Raw genomic sequence first — 17,149 nt, 5'->3', positions numbered from 1 at the left:
AAATCTAAAACATTTCAATCATTTATTCCAAAATATCAAGACTACATACTAAGCCTAATAGCGTTTAAATGACCGTTCTATAATGTTCGCTCAATTAAAAAGAATTCAGCTATGCTTGTTGTATGGCAATTTCAGCCAGCTGGACAGCAGTCAAGACAGTGATTCAGGAAATCTAAACGCAAAATTGCCAAATTTTCTCTGCTCGATAACCCAAATTTCTCCCTTCAACAAATTACACAAGCCATTGCGTGAGGCAGACCCTCACGAGCACTCGATCCGGGTGGCCTCTGTTATGTTCTCAAACACCTCAAACCTTTTAAACTTGGTTACTTGACTTATTTGTAGAAACTTTTAGTGTCTGATAGTTTTATCCCTCAATTGTTGAAAAGTTTCAAGGTAATCACCCTGCCCAAACCTGAAAAGGAACTATTGTGCTCCGCTGTCAAAATTTTAGAGAGGCTCATCCATCCCTTTTTAACAGAGCACCTCCTAAATGCCACACACTAACACTGGTTCCGCCCATTCAAGTACACCACATCCGCACTCTCCACCCTTCATTTTTCATCACTGATGATTTTAACCTTAACGGCGCTCTCTCACGTACTGTCCTCGCCACACTTGACCTTTCAAAGGCTTTTGACATGGTATGTCATAGAACACTGGTGGAACTCATTCATGACACCGCTGCCAAGAGATATACTTCTTCGCTGGCTGAGCAATTATTTATGTGGCCGTCAAGTCTTCTTTTTTTATAACAATCAACTATGACCCCATAGAATTGTTCACTGTTGAGTTTTCCCGGGCTCTGTTTTATCGTTGAATCTTTAATTTGACGCCCTCCGCCCATCGAAAATGTTCGCCTCACCTCATACGCTGATGATTTCCACCCCCTCGCCCAAAGCCCGATGTTGAAACAGCATCGCACTCATTAAATGGTGTATCTCCTCCACTTATTTAAGTTTTTCGCTCCCCGTAAGCTAGTAACTGCGTCCTCTAATAATCTGTTACCTTGCTTTTGCTTTACAACAAGGATTGTTTTACAAAACTCCCTGTGTCTTTGTAAACAACGAGCCTCTCCGTTATTTAAAATCCAAAATTTTTATGGGTTATTTTTGACCCGTCTCTATGCTTTGCAGCTCGCTGCAACAGATCTACTGACAAGACACTTGGCAGAATAGGAGTCTTGAAGGCATTAGTAGGTTCCTTTTGCGGTCAGTCTAAAGAAACCTTACTTTTAACTTAGAAAGCCTTAAGTCGCTTTATGTTAGATTATCCCTCCCTAGCCTGGGCGCACGACGCCAACAAAACTTCCATTAATAACCTGCAGCTCATCCAAAATTTAAGTCTTTCGCTTAATCACTAGCTCAACTTTTACGAGCTCCACTACCAACGTGCATAGTGAAGTCTAGATCCTGAACTTTTTAAACCACCACTCTCTTACCTGCAGTCTTTAATCTCCTTGTACCGTTTGCATCACCCATCTCGTTTTTATCATGCTTACCCCACGCCAACATCAAGTTCGACAACTCATTTTAAGTGCTTTAAAAGACGATCCAGGCTACCTTTTAACCGATCAAAACCCGCCACTAAATCTTAACGACTCAGAAGTTTCCTCTTTCGTTTTTAACCGTCAACCCATAAGTTTCTCCTAAAACAAAACCATACCAACCTCGTAACCAAGTTCCTCGGCCCCTCTGAACAGTTTTTTCCCAAAAGAAAGAATCAAAGACAATTGACTTTTAATCAGCAGAGTGGAATCCAGTATTGTCGAAAAGTTTCTTTTGCAAGGCGTATTTCCTCTTCAGGCTTCTCTTGTTATTTCTTGGTTTCAGGATTTTGTTTGGGAAATACTAACCTGTAGAGATCAGAAGTCATCAAAAGATGTTCTCAAATATTTGAAGTTTCTGTGTAATTATAGTAAATTTGAACAAAACAATCCCTATCATGAATCGAGCTTGGTTTAGTCCGGTGGCAGTCAATGTGCTTAGCAAATTCGTCAGTATTATGTTTACAATTTTCAAATAATGTTCAATCGAGGTGAATGTTTTCATCCACTCGGTCTGATACGTTGTGTATCATTATCAGTCGAGATTAACGAATTTCTTACGAGAACGCCTGGCGTATATCGATCGGCGCAGAACAAAAAAGCGCACCTATAGCCAGCCGTCAAAGAGAGAAATTTACATCAATCCTAATATTGAATGTACTTCTTGTTAATAAATTGTTGGCTTCGATTTGTAAGATTAGTGAGTATAACGTTGCAGAAGCTGGGAGAAACCGAGGACGAAAACAGCGAATCTTGCAAGGCGCTTCCTCTTCTGCGCCCTAAATGAAACTGGTCTGCCTTTGTTAATATATCACCCTAGTTTTAAATATTTATATAATTACAACGTTATGAGATCCTTTAATTTCAATTAATACTCATTATTAGACTAAATTTAATTCTAACTGGCGAAGTTAGTTGAATTGATTGGTGGAGATTTTCTATAAAATATAAATTTTTTTAACATTTGCTCGGATCATTAGTTTTTAATGTCAAATATTAATTCATTTGTCGAATAGGGGCAGTACAACTAAGTACATCTGTGCCGGGAAACAAAATAGTTCAACAGTGCCGAAAATGAAAACTTTGTTCAACAGTGCCTAAAATTTGAACATATTAAGTGCGGCAATCAAGAAAATTTGCAGTTGCAGACATTTTGGCACCAAAATTGGAGTGATTTTCTTTGGCACTGTTGAACGCCCCCGTTAAATATCATCGCATCAGTTTCAATATTTCCATTGAATCAGACCACAAAATATAGTTCAGTAAACTAGATGGGTTCACTTGTGGAATATTTTGCCCACTATTTTCGCCGCTCCTTTTCCATCACCGTTGGTCTTCTTGGTTTTGAGTGGCTTTTCTAGTCGCACTTCAACTCCATTTTCAAGCACAAATCCATTCTTCAAGTAGTGCTCTACGCAATGCGATACCTGAACAAACAGAACAAAACATGTGATCAAATTACCATCGTGAAAGCTCAGAAGAAAGACTGAGGTGAATGACTTCTGCTTTTTGCAAGGGTTTTGGAGGCAACAAATTTAAGGAGTTTTCGGTGGACTTTATCTTTTCAGTCGAATTGATTTATTAGCCTAGAGTGATTTTTAGAAATTACGAAGAATTTTCAAGAGTAATGAACGTAAAGAGTACTCTTATATAGGTCTTGATGATTTTTTTTTCAGGAAAGTCTTAACATCTGTTCACGCTCAATTTTGTTTTTTCATGGTTTGACTTTGATTTCTTTTAAAAGGAAGGCAAACACCAATATCGAACAGCAAAAGTGTAAAGGTCGCGAAAAAACGTGATCGACTTCTAGTTTTACCTATTGATCCAGTTTTTGCCATTATCCATTATCATCGGGGCACCATTATTTTTTTGGCGATTTCAGGTATTATCGAGGGGATGTTTGATAATTATGGTTGTTCCTTCACCCATATTAAAACCCTTCGAACGACGTTAAAAACGACATTAAAAAACGAAAATAAAAAATTGTCTGAAAATGTTTTCACTGTCGAGAAACACACGTTTCAAGTTTATGATGTTTAAGAGTCGATGAAGGTAGTTCAGACTCTTATATAGGTCGCAAGGTTTTTTTTCCAGGAAAAGTTTTGAACATTGTTCAGGTTCAAATTTACATTTTCGCGGTTTGAATTTTGATATCTTTTTAATTTCGGTTCTTTTCTTTTTGTTGAAGGGAAGGCAAACTCCTCTATTGAACAGCAGAAGTGTTAAGGTCACGAAAAAAGTGATCGATTTCTAGTTTTGAGAGTGTAACTAATTTTTCAGGATTTCCCAGCGAAATAAAAATTCTACTCATTGATCCAGTTTTCTCAAATTGAGTTAAATTCATCACAAAAGCGCCATTCGTAAATTGTTCTAGAAAGTGAAAGAGCTTTAAAGGCATATTTTGTTCATAGAAATTCGAAAGTTGTGTTTTTGTACCAAAAGAAAACAACTGTCTGTTGGCTATGATTAGTATTTTCGAGCGAATAAAGTGAGCGAGCAAGCAGGCTTTTTTGTTAGCCAAATTAGTTACTCTAATAGTAATCGGATTGATACACCATATTGTTGTCCTTTCAGCCCTGATTCGAACGACGGTGTAAAATTCAAAAATTTACCCGGTGTCCAGAAAAACTGGATGATAATTTTTGAATTTTCAGTTCAATTTCGAGCGCGTAAAGAGAGCGAGCAGGTTTTATTATGGTAGGATAAGCCGAGAAACTTATGTTTTACCCCAGTGCAATTTTTTTTCCGAAGATTCTAAACGCTGTCTTGGCAATAAAAAAAATCAAGAAGTTTTTCTATAGTTGATTTTTTAAATTGTTTTTGTTTTTCTTGTCATTTTTGGTCAGGAAGTGTTGCCAGTTCGCCAATTTCACTGTAACTGTCGAATATGCTGAAGTTCTAGGCTTTCGTCAGATTATTGCATCTCGCCACGCACAAAAAAAAACGACACACATTTGAGGAAAAAGAAACAAATTCTAATGTAATTTTTTCTTAGAATTTGATTCGAACATTCTGTGCTACTTACACAGCAACTAAATATCCGCGTTTTTAAACTAATCTTATAATGTATTTCAACTCAATAATTTGCTACAGAGTTCGCTTCTGTACATTATAGAAAACCGTTTCGTTAAACTTCAAGAGTGTTAAACTTCAAGAATTCGAAACCATGACTACGAAACGGTTTTCCATAATGTACAGTAGCGAACTCTGTAGCCAATTATAGAGTTAAAATACATTAATAGATAACAGTTAAAAAACGCGGATAGTTAGTTGATGTGCAGTTCTCATTATCTTTTTATCTTCGGCTTTATCTCCCTGTTTTATGGAGCAATGGGGAAAACAGACCGCTGGCGTTTGTAAATCGCAACTTTCAATTCCATTTACCCCAGGATATATAATTTTTAATTTCAAAGTTGAATGACTCAGTTTTGTATTTTTGCATTTTGAGGGTCCCGTGTGCCGTTTTTACATAGCGAAGTGCAGTTTTGCTTCTGTGTAAAAAATTTGTTTGTCTTTTCTGTAAAAGTAGCGAACCTTGGTTCATCTAAGTTCGTTCTCCATTCGCTTTAAAATATATAAAAGACTAAATATATAAAATATAAATGTAAAAGAGTAATAATAAATTGTTTCCAATCTAATCTAATAAAAACAAAAGTATGTATATTTTAAATTCATATATATTTTTGCTTTTATTAGATTAGGTTGGAAGCAATTTATTAGTGCTCTTTTACACTAGCCAGCTTGAGAGCGTAGTGTATTAGTACGAGCCTTCTTTTTTTTCCAACCTAACTCGCAAATAAAAGTGTTTTTTATAGTGTTCGCTTATTTGGTGGCTTTTCTGCTTTAACTACGATCTAGTATTGGAAATTTCTTAGCAGCATTTATCTGTTTTATTTGTGGCTAATTTTTGTTAGTTAGTGAGCTTCAGTGGCTGAGTTATTAGTGCGCGAGACGCATAAGTTCTAGTTCGCAGATCGAATCCAAGACTTCTCGATTTTTTTATGGTTTATTATTGCACTTCATAGAGCTGCTCTTTTTGTCGTGTTTTCGCCAGTATTTGCGAAGCGCAGATTCGCATCTGTGTTGTTTATAATTCCGGATCTGTTCGTTTTCACCCTGTTTGATCGAAACAGTGAATGACAACCAGACCAGGCACCAAAGGTTTCTGCTGGCAGCAGAATTCGGCCTTTAGAGCAGAATGTTTTATAGAGCAGCAGAAAGAGCAGAATGTCAATCCTTCGGCCTAATTTCATGTTTTTCGAATGATTATTTGTAGTATTTTATATGAATGCTGAAATTCTATTTCTCAAAAATACCAAGTACCCATCTAACCAAGCTGTTAACAAAATTTTTATTTCTCAGATTGAACAAAATTAAACATACTGATCGATGCACTACTTATTACTCTATTATTTTATTAAAATCACTCTTTTTCTCAGAAATACAAACTACGCATCTATGCACTACTCCACTAACATACAGTGCTGCTAACAAAAAATGCCCCATTACTCAGAAATTACAAAAGAAGCATCTATTCACTGGTTACATGTCAGTATTTAGACAACCGCGTATTCAGACTGGTCAGTATTTAGACAAATACTGTTTCAACCAATCAGAATCGAGACAAAGAAGAAATTAATAAATAATTATTATTTATTTTGGATTATTTATGTCTTTTCTCGATTCTGATTGGTTCATACAGTATTTGTCTAAATACTGACGAGTATGAATACGCGGCTGTCTAAATACTGGCTGCACTCCGAAATTATGCCCCCGAATAGCTCTGCTCAACTACAAGAAATTTTTTCCGATTTTTTTCTTGTTTTTTTTTGTGTACAATCAATCTGCAGACCTTGGTGAGTCCATTTTTGGATTTTTTTTACATCAGTCGAACTTAATGAATACCATTTCTTTAGTCGGCTTTTGTCGTTCATAGAAAACCGTTTTATAGTTATCTTATCGAATATTTGTTAACTTGCTCTTTCTAATGTCTTTAAGTTTCGGTTTCTTATTTATGTTTTTTGTCTTAGTTTCAACTGAGCTGACCTTGGTGAATCTCAATTCTTTTTCTCTTCAACGATATCGATAAAAGTCAATCCGACGATCATTGGTTTGGCTTTGTTTGATAGGACCTACTTTATATTTCATTTCAATTTTCCATTTTCAAAATAAAACAATTCCTAATTTTCTTCTTGTCTTTGTGTATAATCAATCAGCTGAACTTGGTGAGTCTACTTTTGGATTTTTTTAAATCAGTCGAACTTAATGAATCCCATTTCCTTAGCCCGCTACTGTCGTTCATAGAAAACCGTTTTATAACTATCCTTTCGAATATTCGTTAACTAGCTCTCTCTAATATCCTTAAATTTCGGTTTTATTGCATATGTTTGTGTGTTTTGCGTGAATTGAGCTGACCTTGGTTAATTATTGAATCTCAATTCCTAAGTCGGCTACTGTCGTTGATAGAAAACCGTTTGATAGTTATCTTTTCGAATATTTGTTAACTTGCTCTTTCTAATGTCTTTAAGTTTCGGTTTCTTATTTATGTTTTTTGCTTTGTTTCAACTGAGCTGACCTTGGTGATTCTCAATTCTTTTTCTCTTCAACGATATCGATAAAAGTCAATCCGACGATCATTGGTTTGGCTTTGTTTGATAGGACCTACTTTATATTTCATTTCAATTTTCCATTTTCAAAATAAAACAATTCCTAATTTTCTTCTTGTCTTTGTGTATAATCAATCAGCTGAACTTGGTGAGTCTACTTTTGGATTTTTTAAATCAGTCGAACTTAATGAATCCCATTTCCTTAGCCCGCTACTGTCGTTCATAGAAAACCGTTTTATAACTATCCTTTCGAATATTCGTTAACTAGCTCTCTCTAATATCCTTAAATTTCGGTTTTATTACATATGTTTGTGTGTTTTGCGTGAATTGAGCTGACCTTGGTTAATTATTGAATCTCAATTCCTAAGTCGGCTACTGTCGTTGATAGAAAACCGTTTGATAGTTATCTTTTCGAATATTTGTTAACTTGCTCTTTCTAATGTCTTTAAGTTTCGGTTTCTTATTTATGTTTTTTGCTTTGTTTCAACTGAGCTGACCTTGGTGATTCTCAAATCTTTTTCTCTTCAACGATATCGATAAAAGTCAATCCGACGATCATTGGTTTGGCTTTGTTTGATAGGACCTACTTTATATTTCATTTCAATTTTCCATTTTCAAAAAAAAAACAATTCCTAATTTTCTTCTTGTCTTTATGTATAATCAATCAGCTGAACTTGGTGAGTCTACTTTTGGATTTTTTAAATCAGTCGAACTTAATGAATCCCATTTCTTTAGTCCGCTACTGTCGTTCATAGAAAACCGTTTTATAACTATCCTTTCGAATATTCGTTAACTAGCTCTCTCTAATATCTTTAAGTTTCGGTTTTATTACATATGTTTATGTGTTTTGCGTGAATTGAGCTGACCTTGGTTAATTATTGAATCTCAATTCCTAAGTCGGCTACTGTCGTTGATAGAAAACCGTTGTATAGTTATCGTCTCGACCATTTGTTAACTTATTCTACTTTTTAGCCTTATTATATATAATTTTTTTTGTCTTGTGTGAAGTGATCTGACCTTTGTGAATCTCAGCTCGTTCTCCCTCTCCACCTTTCCCAGTCTCCACTGTTTGGCCTCTGGGATGAAAGTGATGTTCAGGTGTCGCACTGTTCCCTCCACCCTCTTTGAGTAGAAAGTGATGGCGAAGTTCAGTCCGTCCTTGCTCCTACTGTTTCGAACTATGTAGCAGCCCTCTTTCTTCTGCTCACGCAGTTTGTCCTCTAGATCATAAAAAGCACATTTTGGATCTACTTAGCAATCCCTCCCCGCCCTATGGTACCTACTTAAGAGTATCCAACCCTATGAATAAATAGAGTAAATTAGCACTGAGCTTCCTATTGATAATTCTAATTTTGCTGTTTTCTGATTGGTCGAAAATTCGACTAACCCAACTTACTTAACAATCTCCCACCCTTTCTGAAAGGGGGGAGGGGGAGATTGTTAAGTAGATCTCACATTTTAAATGAAGGTATATTGGGGTTAAAATATCTGAACATTTTAGAGAAATTGATTATAAAGCACAAAAATGAAGTGGAGCTTCGCAACACTTGTGATAAATCCATCACCCATGAAATTTTTGATACTCCTATTTGTTGCGTCCCCCGAAGCACAAAAACACATTTTTTATTTTCGCTCTTCAATTGAACTGTTAAGAGGTAACTAGGCCGATATAACGTACGCCGAAACCACTGAAGCCCTAGAACTTTTAAAGCCTAAGCAAAAGATAATCTTAAAAACGGAAATTATACAAAATCTTGAAACTCAATTGCCTGATCTATACAAATGAAGGCCTAAATTGCGAAATCTCCTGAGCTTTTAAGCAAAGTACATGCTTTGGAAAGGAAGTTGACAAAAACTCATCATTGAAGCTCATTTTAACTTGAACGTTTTTGTTTTTGCTTTAACTCAAACTTATGTTGATTTTATCCTGTAATTTGTATGAACACTACCTATGATTTTGTATAATTTACTTTTCATTATTTCTTGATTTTTTTGGTTTCTGCGGTGTAAATGTTTTCTACTGTCATGTTTTTTCGGCTTAGTTGCTTCATAACAAGTCGTTAGAAGTGCGTAAATTTATTTTTGTGCTTCGGAGGGGGTGGAGTAAAAAAGAGTTTTTGGTTCAAGGGTTGTCTGTCCACGTTTCGTCTGCTTAGTTACCATTTGATTTAACATGCGAGCTGGCAAGAATTTTGTTATATTATGAATAAATGTTTTTTAACCCAACTTCTTGGTTGTTTAGTAACATGGGTTCTCCACTTTATGATTTGCTAGTGTTTGGTATCTGTAAGCGTCAGTGGAACAGTCGTAAAAAGCACAGCGTAGCTTAAAGTTTGTGATAACCATTTTAACCATACCTGCTTCTTTGAGAGTGATCGTCATGTCAAAGTATGGTTTGTTCCACAGATCCTGATAGGGCATGAAACCATCGCCCAATGAACTCATTATGCCAACACTCACAGATCTCGCACCTTGTGAGCCAGAACCTAAAAAGAAGGAAACGGATCTACTTAACAATTGTCCTCCCTTTGGTACCTACTTAAGAATTGCCACCCCTATTAATAAAATCAGTAAATTAGCGCTAGAACTTTGTATTGAGACTTCTAATTTTGCTGCAATCTGATTGGTCGAAAATACGTTATAATTATCTACTTAACAATTGCCGCCCCCCTTTCTTAAAAGGGGGGCAATTGTTAAGTAGATCCAAGGAAACTTATTACTCTCCAGTTTATGAACACAGTTCGCGCGAAATCGGAAGTAATTTGCTTACTTCTGCGAATCATAGATGATCTATCAAAGGCTGTGCAGCCTGTCTAAGGACAGTCAGTTTTTTTTCAACTTATTAAGTAGATCCATTCTTAACGGATTTTTAAAAAAATGTTGAGCGATTGTCTTTTTTTGCGTCTGAGACTTACTCGCCATATCACTATTTAAGTCAATGTTTGTCAGGCTAATTTCTATCAACTAAGCCGATATTTGTCAACTGATGGTTACAAGAGATCACTTAACCTCCGGTTGCTTTCAAACCACAACTTAAATTGTTTTTAAACAAGTGACTGATCACCAATTATGGCAGAAACTCCATTCAAAACACTTCCTGTTCTTGCTGTTGCTAAATATTATTTTTAATTCATATTATTCCTTAGTGTTCGTGTTAGTTTTTGTATTGATAGTTGTGTAGAAACAATTTAAAATTTACCAAGGGGGTACTCTCCGTTTGAGTTTCTGCTAAGAGTTTAGTAGATGTATAAATACCTGGCAGTGGATTGTTGTTTGGGTTTGGGGCTGATGGTCTTCTAGTTTGCTGTGCATTTTGGGCCATGGCCGTTTTCTGAGGCGGCTCGAAACGCGAATTGTCAAATGCTGGTGGATCTTCAACAACGTTATAAAGGTTTGCGCAGACGTTAATACTGTTGGCAGCCGTTGATGTGGGCGTTCCATTGTGCACCGGACTCATCGGAATGAACCCCGCACCTGTGAAATTGTGTCCCAAATTCAACTGATTAAATGGTTGTTCAAGTGAGTTTTGCCCGTTTTGTGATCGGTTTGTAAAAACGGTTGGACCAATTTGACCTCCAGGGACATTTTCATCGTCGCTACTCTCAAAACTACCCCCTCCGTTTCTCGGAGGCAGTTGAACTCTTAATTTTTCGCTCTGATGTTGAAACTGTTGTTGTTGCAACTGTTGTTGTTGTTGTTGATTTTGGTGTTGTTGTTGATGTTGATTTAGGACTGATTGTGCATTCTGGTTTTGGAGAATCTTTGACTGTTCATGCAAGTTGATCGGTTGATGGCCCATGGTTTGACGTCTGACGTTAGAAGGGAGATTTTCAACAGGACTTGTCGATGCACTTGGACCTACCGTTGCCGACCCTCCGCCAATAGAGCTTGAAACCTTTTGGATAAATTTTTGACCTTGAGAACTATCGGTTTGCTGCTCAAATTTGGCGTTTTCAAAAAGAGCAAAGTTATCTTGGAAGTCGCTTTTATAATTTTCACCCATGTTTAGGTACTCTAAGCTATGATTCCAAGACGTGTAATTTGGCGGGGGTGACAATTCGCCATCTTTTAATGGGTCGAAATATTGGAGCATGCGTTCGGTCTGGTTGTTATGAGTCGTCGCAGGTTTGTTCACGCTTAAAACTGTATTATCTATGTTTGGATTATTATGGGACATTAAATCATAATTTGATTGCGCCTTAGCATTAATGGTCCCTTGACTTGAATTAGTTCCGTTGTTCATGTTGTTTGTTTGCGATGGAGGGGCATTGTACGTTTGGGCAGTAAATCTAACACCAACCGAATTATTAGCGGGAGCGTTGCCGGCCAGGTTTTGGGAAAAATGAGGTCGAACTTGTTGACTTTGTACCGCGGGATTACCAATAGGTGCCTGGTACTTTTTTTGTGCTGGTTGTATTGGCAAATTTGATGGCTTTTGATGCTCAGGTAAATTTTGTCGGCTCATAGAACTTTCGGCTTGGTTGGCTCTCGTGTCGGCTGCTTTTGGAATTCTAAGAGCAAGCACTTGACTTCGTTCCAGTCCAATTGAATCGTATATTCCGGGCTCCTGTGCATTATTTTTTCCGCCTGCTTTGTTGATATCTTCATAAGGGTCATCATCTGTGATGTCTTAGGTACAATTAAGATAGATGGCTCATTCGAAAAAAAAAAAACGAGAAATCGAGTTCTCTAACCTAAATCAGAAACGGGATATCTATAACTGTACCCTCCTATGGTACCCGCCAATAGAGGCGTTTGAGGGATTAGTGGGCGGATGGCAAAACTTCAAAGATTTGAATTGAACGGAGGTTAAGTTCGCTCACCGTATGAAAAAAATACTTCCGAATCTTGAAAATGACAGTTAGCAAAAAGCGGTTTAGCAAACTATTCGTTACTTTTAAGAACGGGGAATTTTTTCTATTTTCTCAAATGGGACCCATCTATTATATTTGTACCGAATGGTTTGTATCGATATACACGGCCGCTGTCAGTTGACAACAGTCGCCCATACAAATTATCGCCTTCGTCAAGACTCGATTGGTTGTGGACAGCATATTCTGTAGGTTCATGTTCTCCGATACTCAATTTTGGGCCACGAAAAGCTCCATTGGAGTCCATAATGTTTTATAATATTATAATTATTAGTTTGTAGACAAATTGTTAGTTTGTAGAAATCGGACTAGTATGAGCTTGATAGTCTTTTTTTGCGGACTTATTCGTTGATAGTTGATCAAAATGCGCCGTGCGAGTTTTGACTTGTGTATAAAATTAATTGTGTGTTAGTTTTAACCTGGCTGGCAAAGTAATTTTTTCGTTAGTTTATGCATTTTCTATGCTTTTGTAAGCGTAATTTTTTGAATGAATTGAATTGCAATTGCAAACGCATTATCGTCAGTTTTTTCAGATTTTCATGTTAAAAACAAGTGATAAATTTTAGCTAATTTAAGCGGCTGGTCATTTTCTCACATGATGACTGACCTTCTATAACAAAGTATAAGAGTTTTTGTGAAAGTTATTTTAATGCACATTTAGCCGAATTGATCAAATCAAATCTATCATGGCTTTTAGAGAATCATTGTAAATACTTTTTATTTTCTAGGTCGCAGGATTTTTTAAATTTCTTTTGGCTGGAAAAATTTTTCATGCTCTATTCTGATTTTGATGTAATTTCAAGTTTAAAAGCAACCATAATTACGCTCTCCAATTACGGAAGTTCACATAGCTCGAAAAGACCTGTATAAGTGGTTTTTGATCTATAGATTTCTAGAGGAATAAAAAAAGTTACTAAATTGGCCCAGCTTTCTCTATTTAGGTTAATTTCTATGCAATTCAAGATTTTTGTAGCGTGAATTTGGGAATCAAAATCTTCAAATTTAAAAAAATGAAACTTTGAATTTTGAATGATTTTTTCGCTTTTCTAGTCATTTTTCAACAAAAACTGTTTTCAATTGGCCTGTTTTACTATGACTGTCGAAGTATAAGATCTGTTTTTTCGTTCAGATCTGTTCATCACGCTACGCAAAAAAATGACACTAATTTGAAAACTTTTTAGTTCTTTTTTAAGACTATGATCGGAACATTCTGTGCTACTAGCCAAGTAACCGGCTATCCTTGTTGATTTTTACCTTTCGCTTAGGGCTCACAAACTGCACTTATGGGTGGACTGTTTGTGTAGCAGTGAGACAACAGCGAGAATGTTCGACCAGAGCTCCTTCTTCAGAGACGAATCACTGAAGCCATACTTTGTCAACCTACTGAGGACATTAGCCCCATACAACTTCGACCAGCTGTCTAAAACTATACTGAGAAATCTGTAATTTTCATTTGTACTACCAAGTATTTGTAAGTCGCTTATTATTTTCGACCATTCATCAAGTGTTAATGAACGCTGGGAATTCCTATTTATTTGGGTCGGGCTCTTTTAAGGAAAAATATTTAAAGCTCTTATTTTCAAGCTCATGCGTTTTGCGTTGAGTTAATTGTAACTGCATAAGTTTTTTTTTGGTTTTCCTGATTTTGTTAGTACTCGTCTAATATACTGTTGACTGTTTGAAAATAACCTCTGAAAACATTTAGATTCTATAGTGTTTCTGATGCTTAAAATATCTAAATTGGGACAAATATGAATCTAAAATTGCAACCCATCGCGTACTTTACTGAAAGTTTTTCTTCTGATCACATTCAAAGTTTTATTTATGCAGAAGCAGACTAAAAATGATCGTTGAAACATATTTCATTACTCTCTGCAAAAGTCGGAACAAAAAACTGAATTACTTTTGAATAAACTAGATTTTCTATGCATATCGTGTTATTCTTGCGTTTTGTCAGTTTTTAATAATTGATCTGTTGTGATTCACTGAAATTTGATTCGTTTTGGAAACAACAGATATCAATATAATTTTTTACGCTTGCGATTAGCAAGCGTTATCAAACTGGAATATAGATTTTTTCTAGTTAACAACTAGTTTAACAAAATCAGTGAATCACTTGCTGACTATGCTGCTGACTGACATGCTCAATTTCTTGAAAATTCAAATTGAACACAACGGGGTTTGCTTGTGCTGTAGACAATTTTTATTGTAAGTGCAAGTGTTGTTCATTCTAATTTCATGGGGGGGACTTGAAAGATTTTTCTTGTGATGAAAACAACTTTCATTATAGTTGCAATTGCAAGTGTTTTCCATTGTTGTATAAGGTGGGACTTTATAATATACATTTTTTTAAAAATAAGTGTTTTTTTTTCGGCTCAACTTGTCTGCTCAAAGATTGTCGGTTTTGTTTCTTTTCTTAAACTTTGTTCCGTTTTTGCTAATTTAAAACTCAAGTGTCTGGCATGGTTGCCTGTAATGAACTTCTATCGAGACATGAAAGTTTATATGATCTATTTTTTTTAAACTTTGATTCGTTGTCGGTTTTTTGTGTTCTTTTTTGTTTTTGTTGTATTGCAAGTGATGCGAAGCTCCGCTTCGCCTCTGCGTTAAAAATGGAAATAAATTATATCCCTTAATGTTCCAGTTTTTCCGCTTTCTGTCTAATCTTATTATACCAAACAGAAGCTACTTTGAATAATTCTATTCACCAGCGGATTTCCGGGGGCGGACGCCACCCCTTTCAAGGATTCGATCCCCTGCCGACCCAACGGACCATTTGTACTATTTTGATATTTTCATTGTTTAGCTGGTGGACGCTAAATTTTTTCTGAAGGCGCTTTCAGCGCCAAGATATACTAATTTTGAGGGGGAAGGGTCAAAAGTGATATCTGAGAGCCCGGAAAATCAGTTTGGTCGACCTTAAAATCCGCCCCCTCGATCAAATCCTAGATCCGCCCCTGATTGTTTCACTGATATATGTATGCAGCTGTACATATAACCTATTTGCATTGTCTCTTCAAATTCGAACTACTTTCATTTGATTTCACCAAATCTATAAACCTCTCTACCCTCATGCTAACTCAATGATTATTAGTTTAAAGTGTTTAGTTATTTTTATTCGGTACGAAGCAGTATTTTTAGGTGCCAACTCTATTTTTAGCAATAAAAAATGTTTTCTATGATATTTGTCTAAAGCAATCAATGTAATTAATGGTTCTAGTAATTTAATAAAGTCAGTATGCCTTAGTAATTTATATCTTTTAAAAAAGTGTTTTAACCCCTGATGACTTTTCTGAGTATTAATGATTGAGGTGATTAAAGTAGTTCCGTTTTTTTTAAGTTCTTCATTAATGGCGTCAATTTGTTTCTTTGTTATGTATCAAATCTAGTCTCATAAATGTCGGGATTGAATCAAACCACACGTGATCTAATCATTTAGCAGACCACGGCCAAGTTAAATCGAAATATTGACTGAATTTTTAAAATAAGTAATGTGGGCTTAATCGTGCAACTTTTTCATTTTAGAGCCTCCTTTTAATAGCCTAAAACACAAACTACAACATTTTGAGAAATGCTGTGAGCCATGTTTATTCGATCGTTAGCATGCTTTTGAGGTAGCAACCGACACACAAGGCTTCATATTTAGTTGATCTTCTAGTCATGACTGTTACTTTTTTAAAAACTCTAGTTTATAGTAAGTGGTTGTTAGAGAAAATTTTGAAAAGGTTTAGTCAAATAAAACCTTGTAAAAAAGAAGTAGGAAAAACGAAGACTTAATATGGTTATTTAGAAAATTAAATCAAGAATTGCTTAAATTTAAAAGTTTTAATTGGTCATAAAACAGCGTGAAACTCAATGATGGTGAAACTGAAAAATTTCAAATTTGTTAGAAATTTTTTCAAGCTCATTTATGTTTGGCGTGTTTTGTAACGTCAGTTGCGTTTTTTGGTTTCATTGAGCCTAGAAACCTTATTTTTATTACACGTTTTTCCATGACGGCCAGATAGCCAATTTTTTGGTGCGTCAAAAACTGAAGTTGCACCATCAGGATATTAAAAGATTAACAAATTTCAATCGAAGTGAAGCTTTTAATTTGGTCCCAAAAGACTGCTTAAACTATCAAATCTATATTTGGGAGTTATTTTTTAACTTAGCTAAAAGGAGTGTTTGAAAAAATTGCAAGCGTTGGAGGTTTTAAAAAAACTGAATACTACAAAGGGAATGGGTGAGCCACAGATGTTTGATGTTTATCAGAATTCCATACTTTTGTGCTCAAAACTATTTAAAAATTCAGATTTTAATCTAACTGAAAATAAAATTTGAAAGATCCATGTCATTTATTTTTGTGCTTGAAATCTTGCTTGAGATAGCTGTAAGACTTTTGGATATTTTCAATTTGTTTTCTCCCGCAAGAGATATTTGTGCGAATTTCTCTGAAAGAAAATTCAGAAACATCGGTTGTCTCTTGTGACTAATTTCAAAATCAATTTTATACATGAAGGCTCTGAAGCAATCCTAAATTGTGTAAATGAACGCTGTGAAGTCAAACAAATAAGATAGTTAAAATAATGAATTCAGCTGTTGCACTCTTTATGGCGACAACTGATCGACGCTTTCAAAGCATTTATTTCTCTTTAAGATTGATCTTAAGTTTTTTTTCGCCATTTTTTTCAAAAGCAATTTAACGGAGCTCCGAAACTGAAATGTTCTTGGTGAAAAATGAGAAAATCAAACACGTTTTTAGATAATCACAATAAGTGCACCAGAAAACGTCAAACTTAGAAAAATGGCCTAAGCATATACTTCTGTTTTATGAAAACTTACTGAAACTGCAGCAAGTTTTGACAATTTTGGGTGACTACCCGGGCAGATGTTGTGATTTTCTGATCAAATTTTTATGAACAAAACTCAGTATTTCTAGTCTGTCGCGACCAAACTTGGGAGTTTCGCAACCTAAATCTTGTGTTTCCTGAATTTAAAGATTTAAAGATCAAGATGTAGCGTTAGTAACAGGCGAGACATAAGGGCAGTTGTCTGTGACCGGCGCGAACAAAAAAAAATTTAAAATGAACCGGAGCGACCTAAGGAAATGTATCCGTGACTGGGTAGAGTTTCGCGACCGTTGT

The 17,149-nt window shown here is 35.7% G+C and overlaps 2 protein-coding genes across 3 annotated transcripts in view; one reads left to right on the top strand and one right to left on the bottom strand.

Annotated features, from left to right (window-relative positions):
- LOC134852873 (DENN domain-containing protein 5B-like) overlaps positions 1–14,072 on the top strand; it is a 46,634-nt gene extending 32,562 nt beyond the window's left edge. Inside the window, exon 19 of the mRNA XM_063868712.1 lies at positions 13,289–14,072. Coding sequence (XP_063724782.1) covers positions 13,289–13,469 — 181 coding nt within the window. The 3' untranslated portion in view covers positions 13,470–14,072. The remainder of the gene's footprint in view (positions 1–13,288) is intronic.
- LOC134852905 (probable serine/threonine-protein kinase MARK-A) lies at positions 2,691–12,487 on the bottom strand. Of its 2 annotated transcripts, none has more exons than XM_063868762.1 (5): positions 12,108–12,487; positions 10,408–11,781; positions 9,510–9,638; positions 8,170–8,372; positions 2,691–2,973 (listed from the first exon to the last, which is right to left on the bottom strand). In XM_063868762.1, exons 1-5 carry the CDS (start codon positions 12,268–12,270, stop codon positions 2,824–2,826), a joined length of 2,019 nt encoding a protein of 672 aa, XP_063724832.1. In that variant the 5' UTR covers positions 12,271–12,487; the 3' UTR covers positions 2,691–2,823. The 2 variants fall into 2 exon arrangements, with proteins under 2 accessions (XP_063724832.1, XP_063724833.1); XM_063868763.1 differs by having other exon boundaries at positions 10,408–11,772.
- Positions 14,073–17,149: the final 3,077 nt, after the last annotated feature.

Source organism: Symsagittifera roscoffensis, chromosome 8, assembly GCF_963678635.1.
Source record: "Symsagittifera roscoffensis chromosome 8, txSymRosc1.1, whole genome shotgun sequence".
Lineage (NCBI taxonomy): Eukaryota > Metazoa > Xenacoelomorpha > Acoela > Convolutidae > Symsagittifera > Symsagittifera roscoffensis.
Note: the sequence above shows the minus strand (reverse complement) of the source record. Positions and strands in the feature narration are given on the sequence as shown.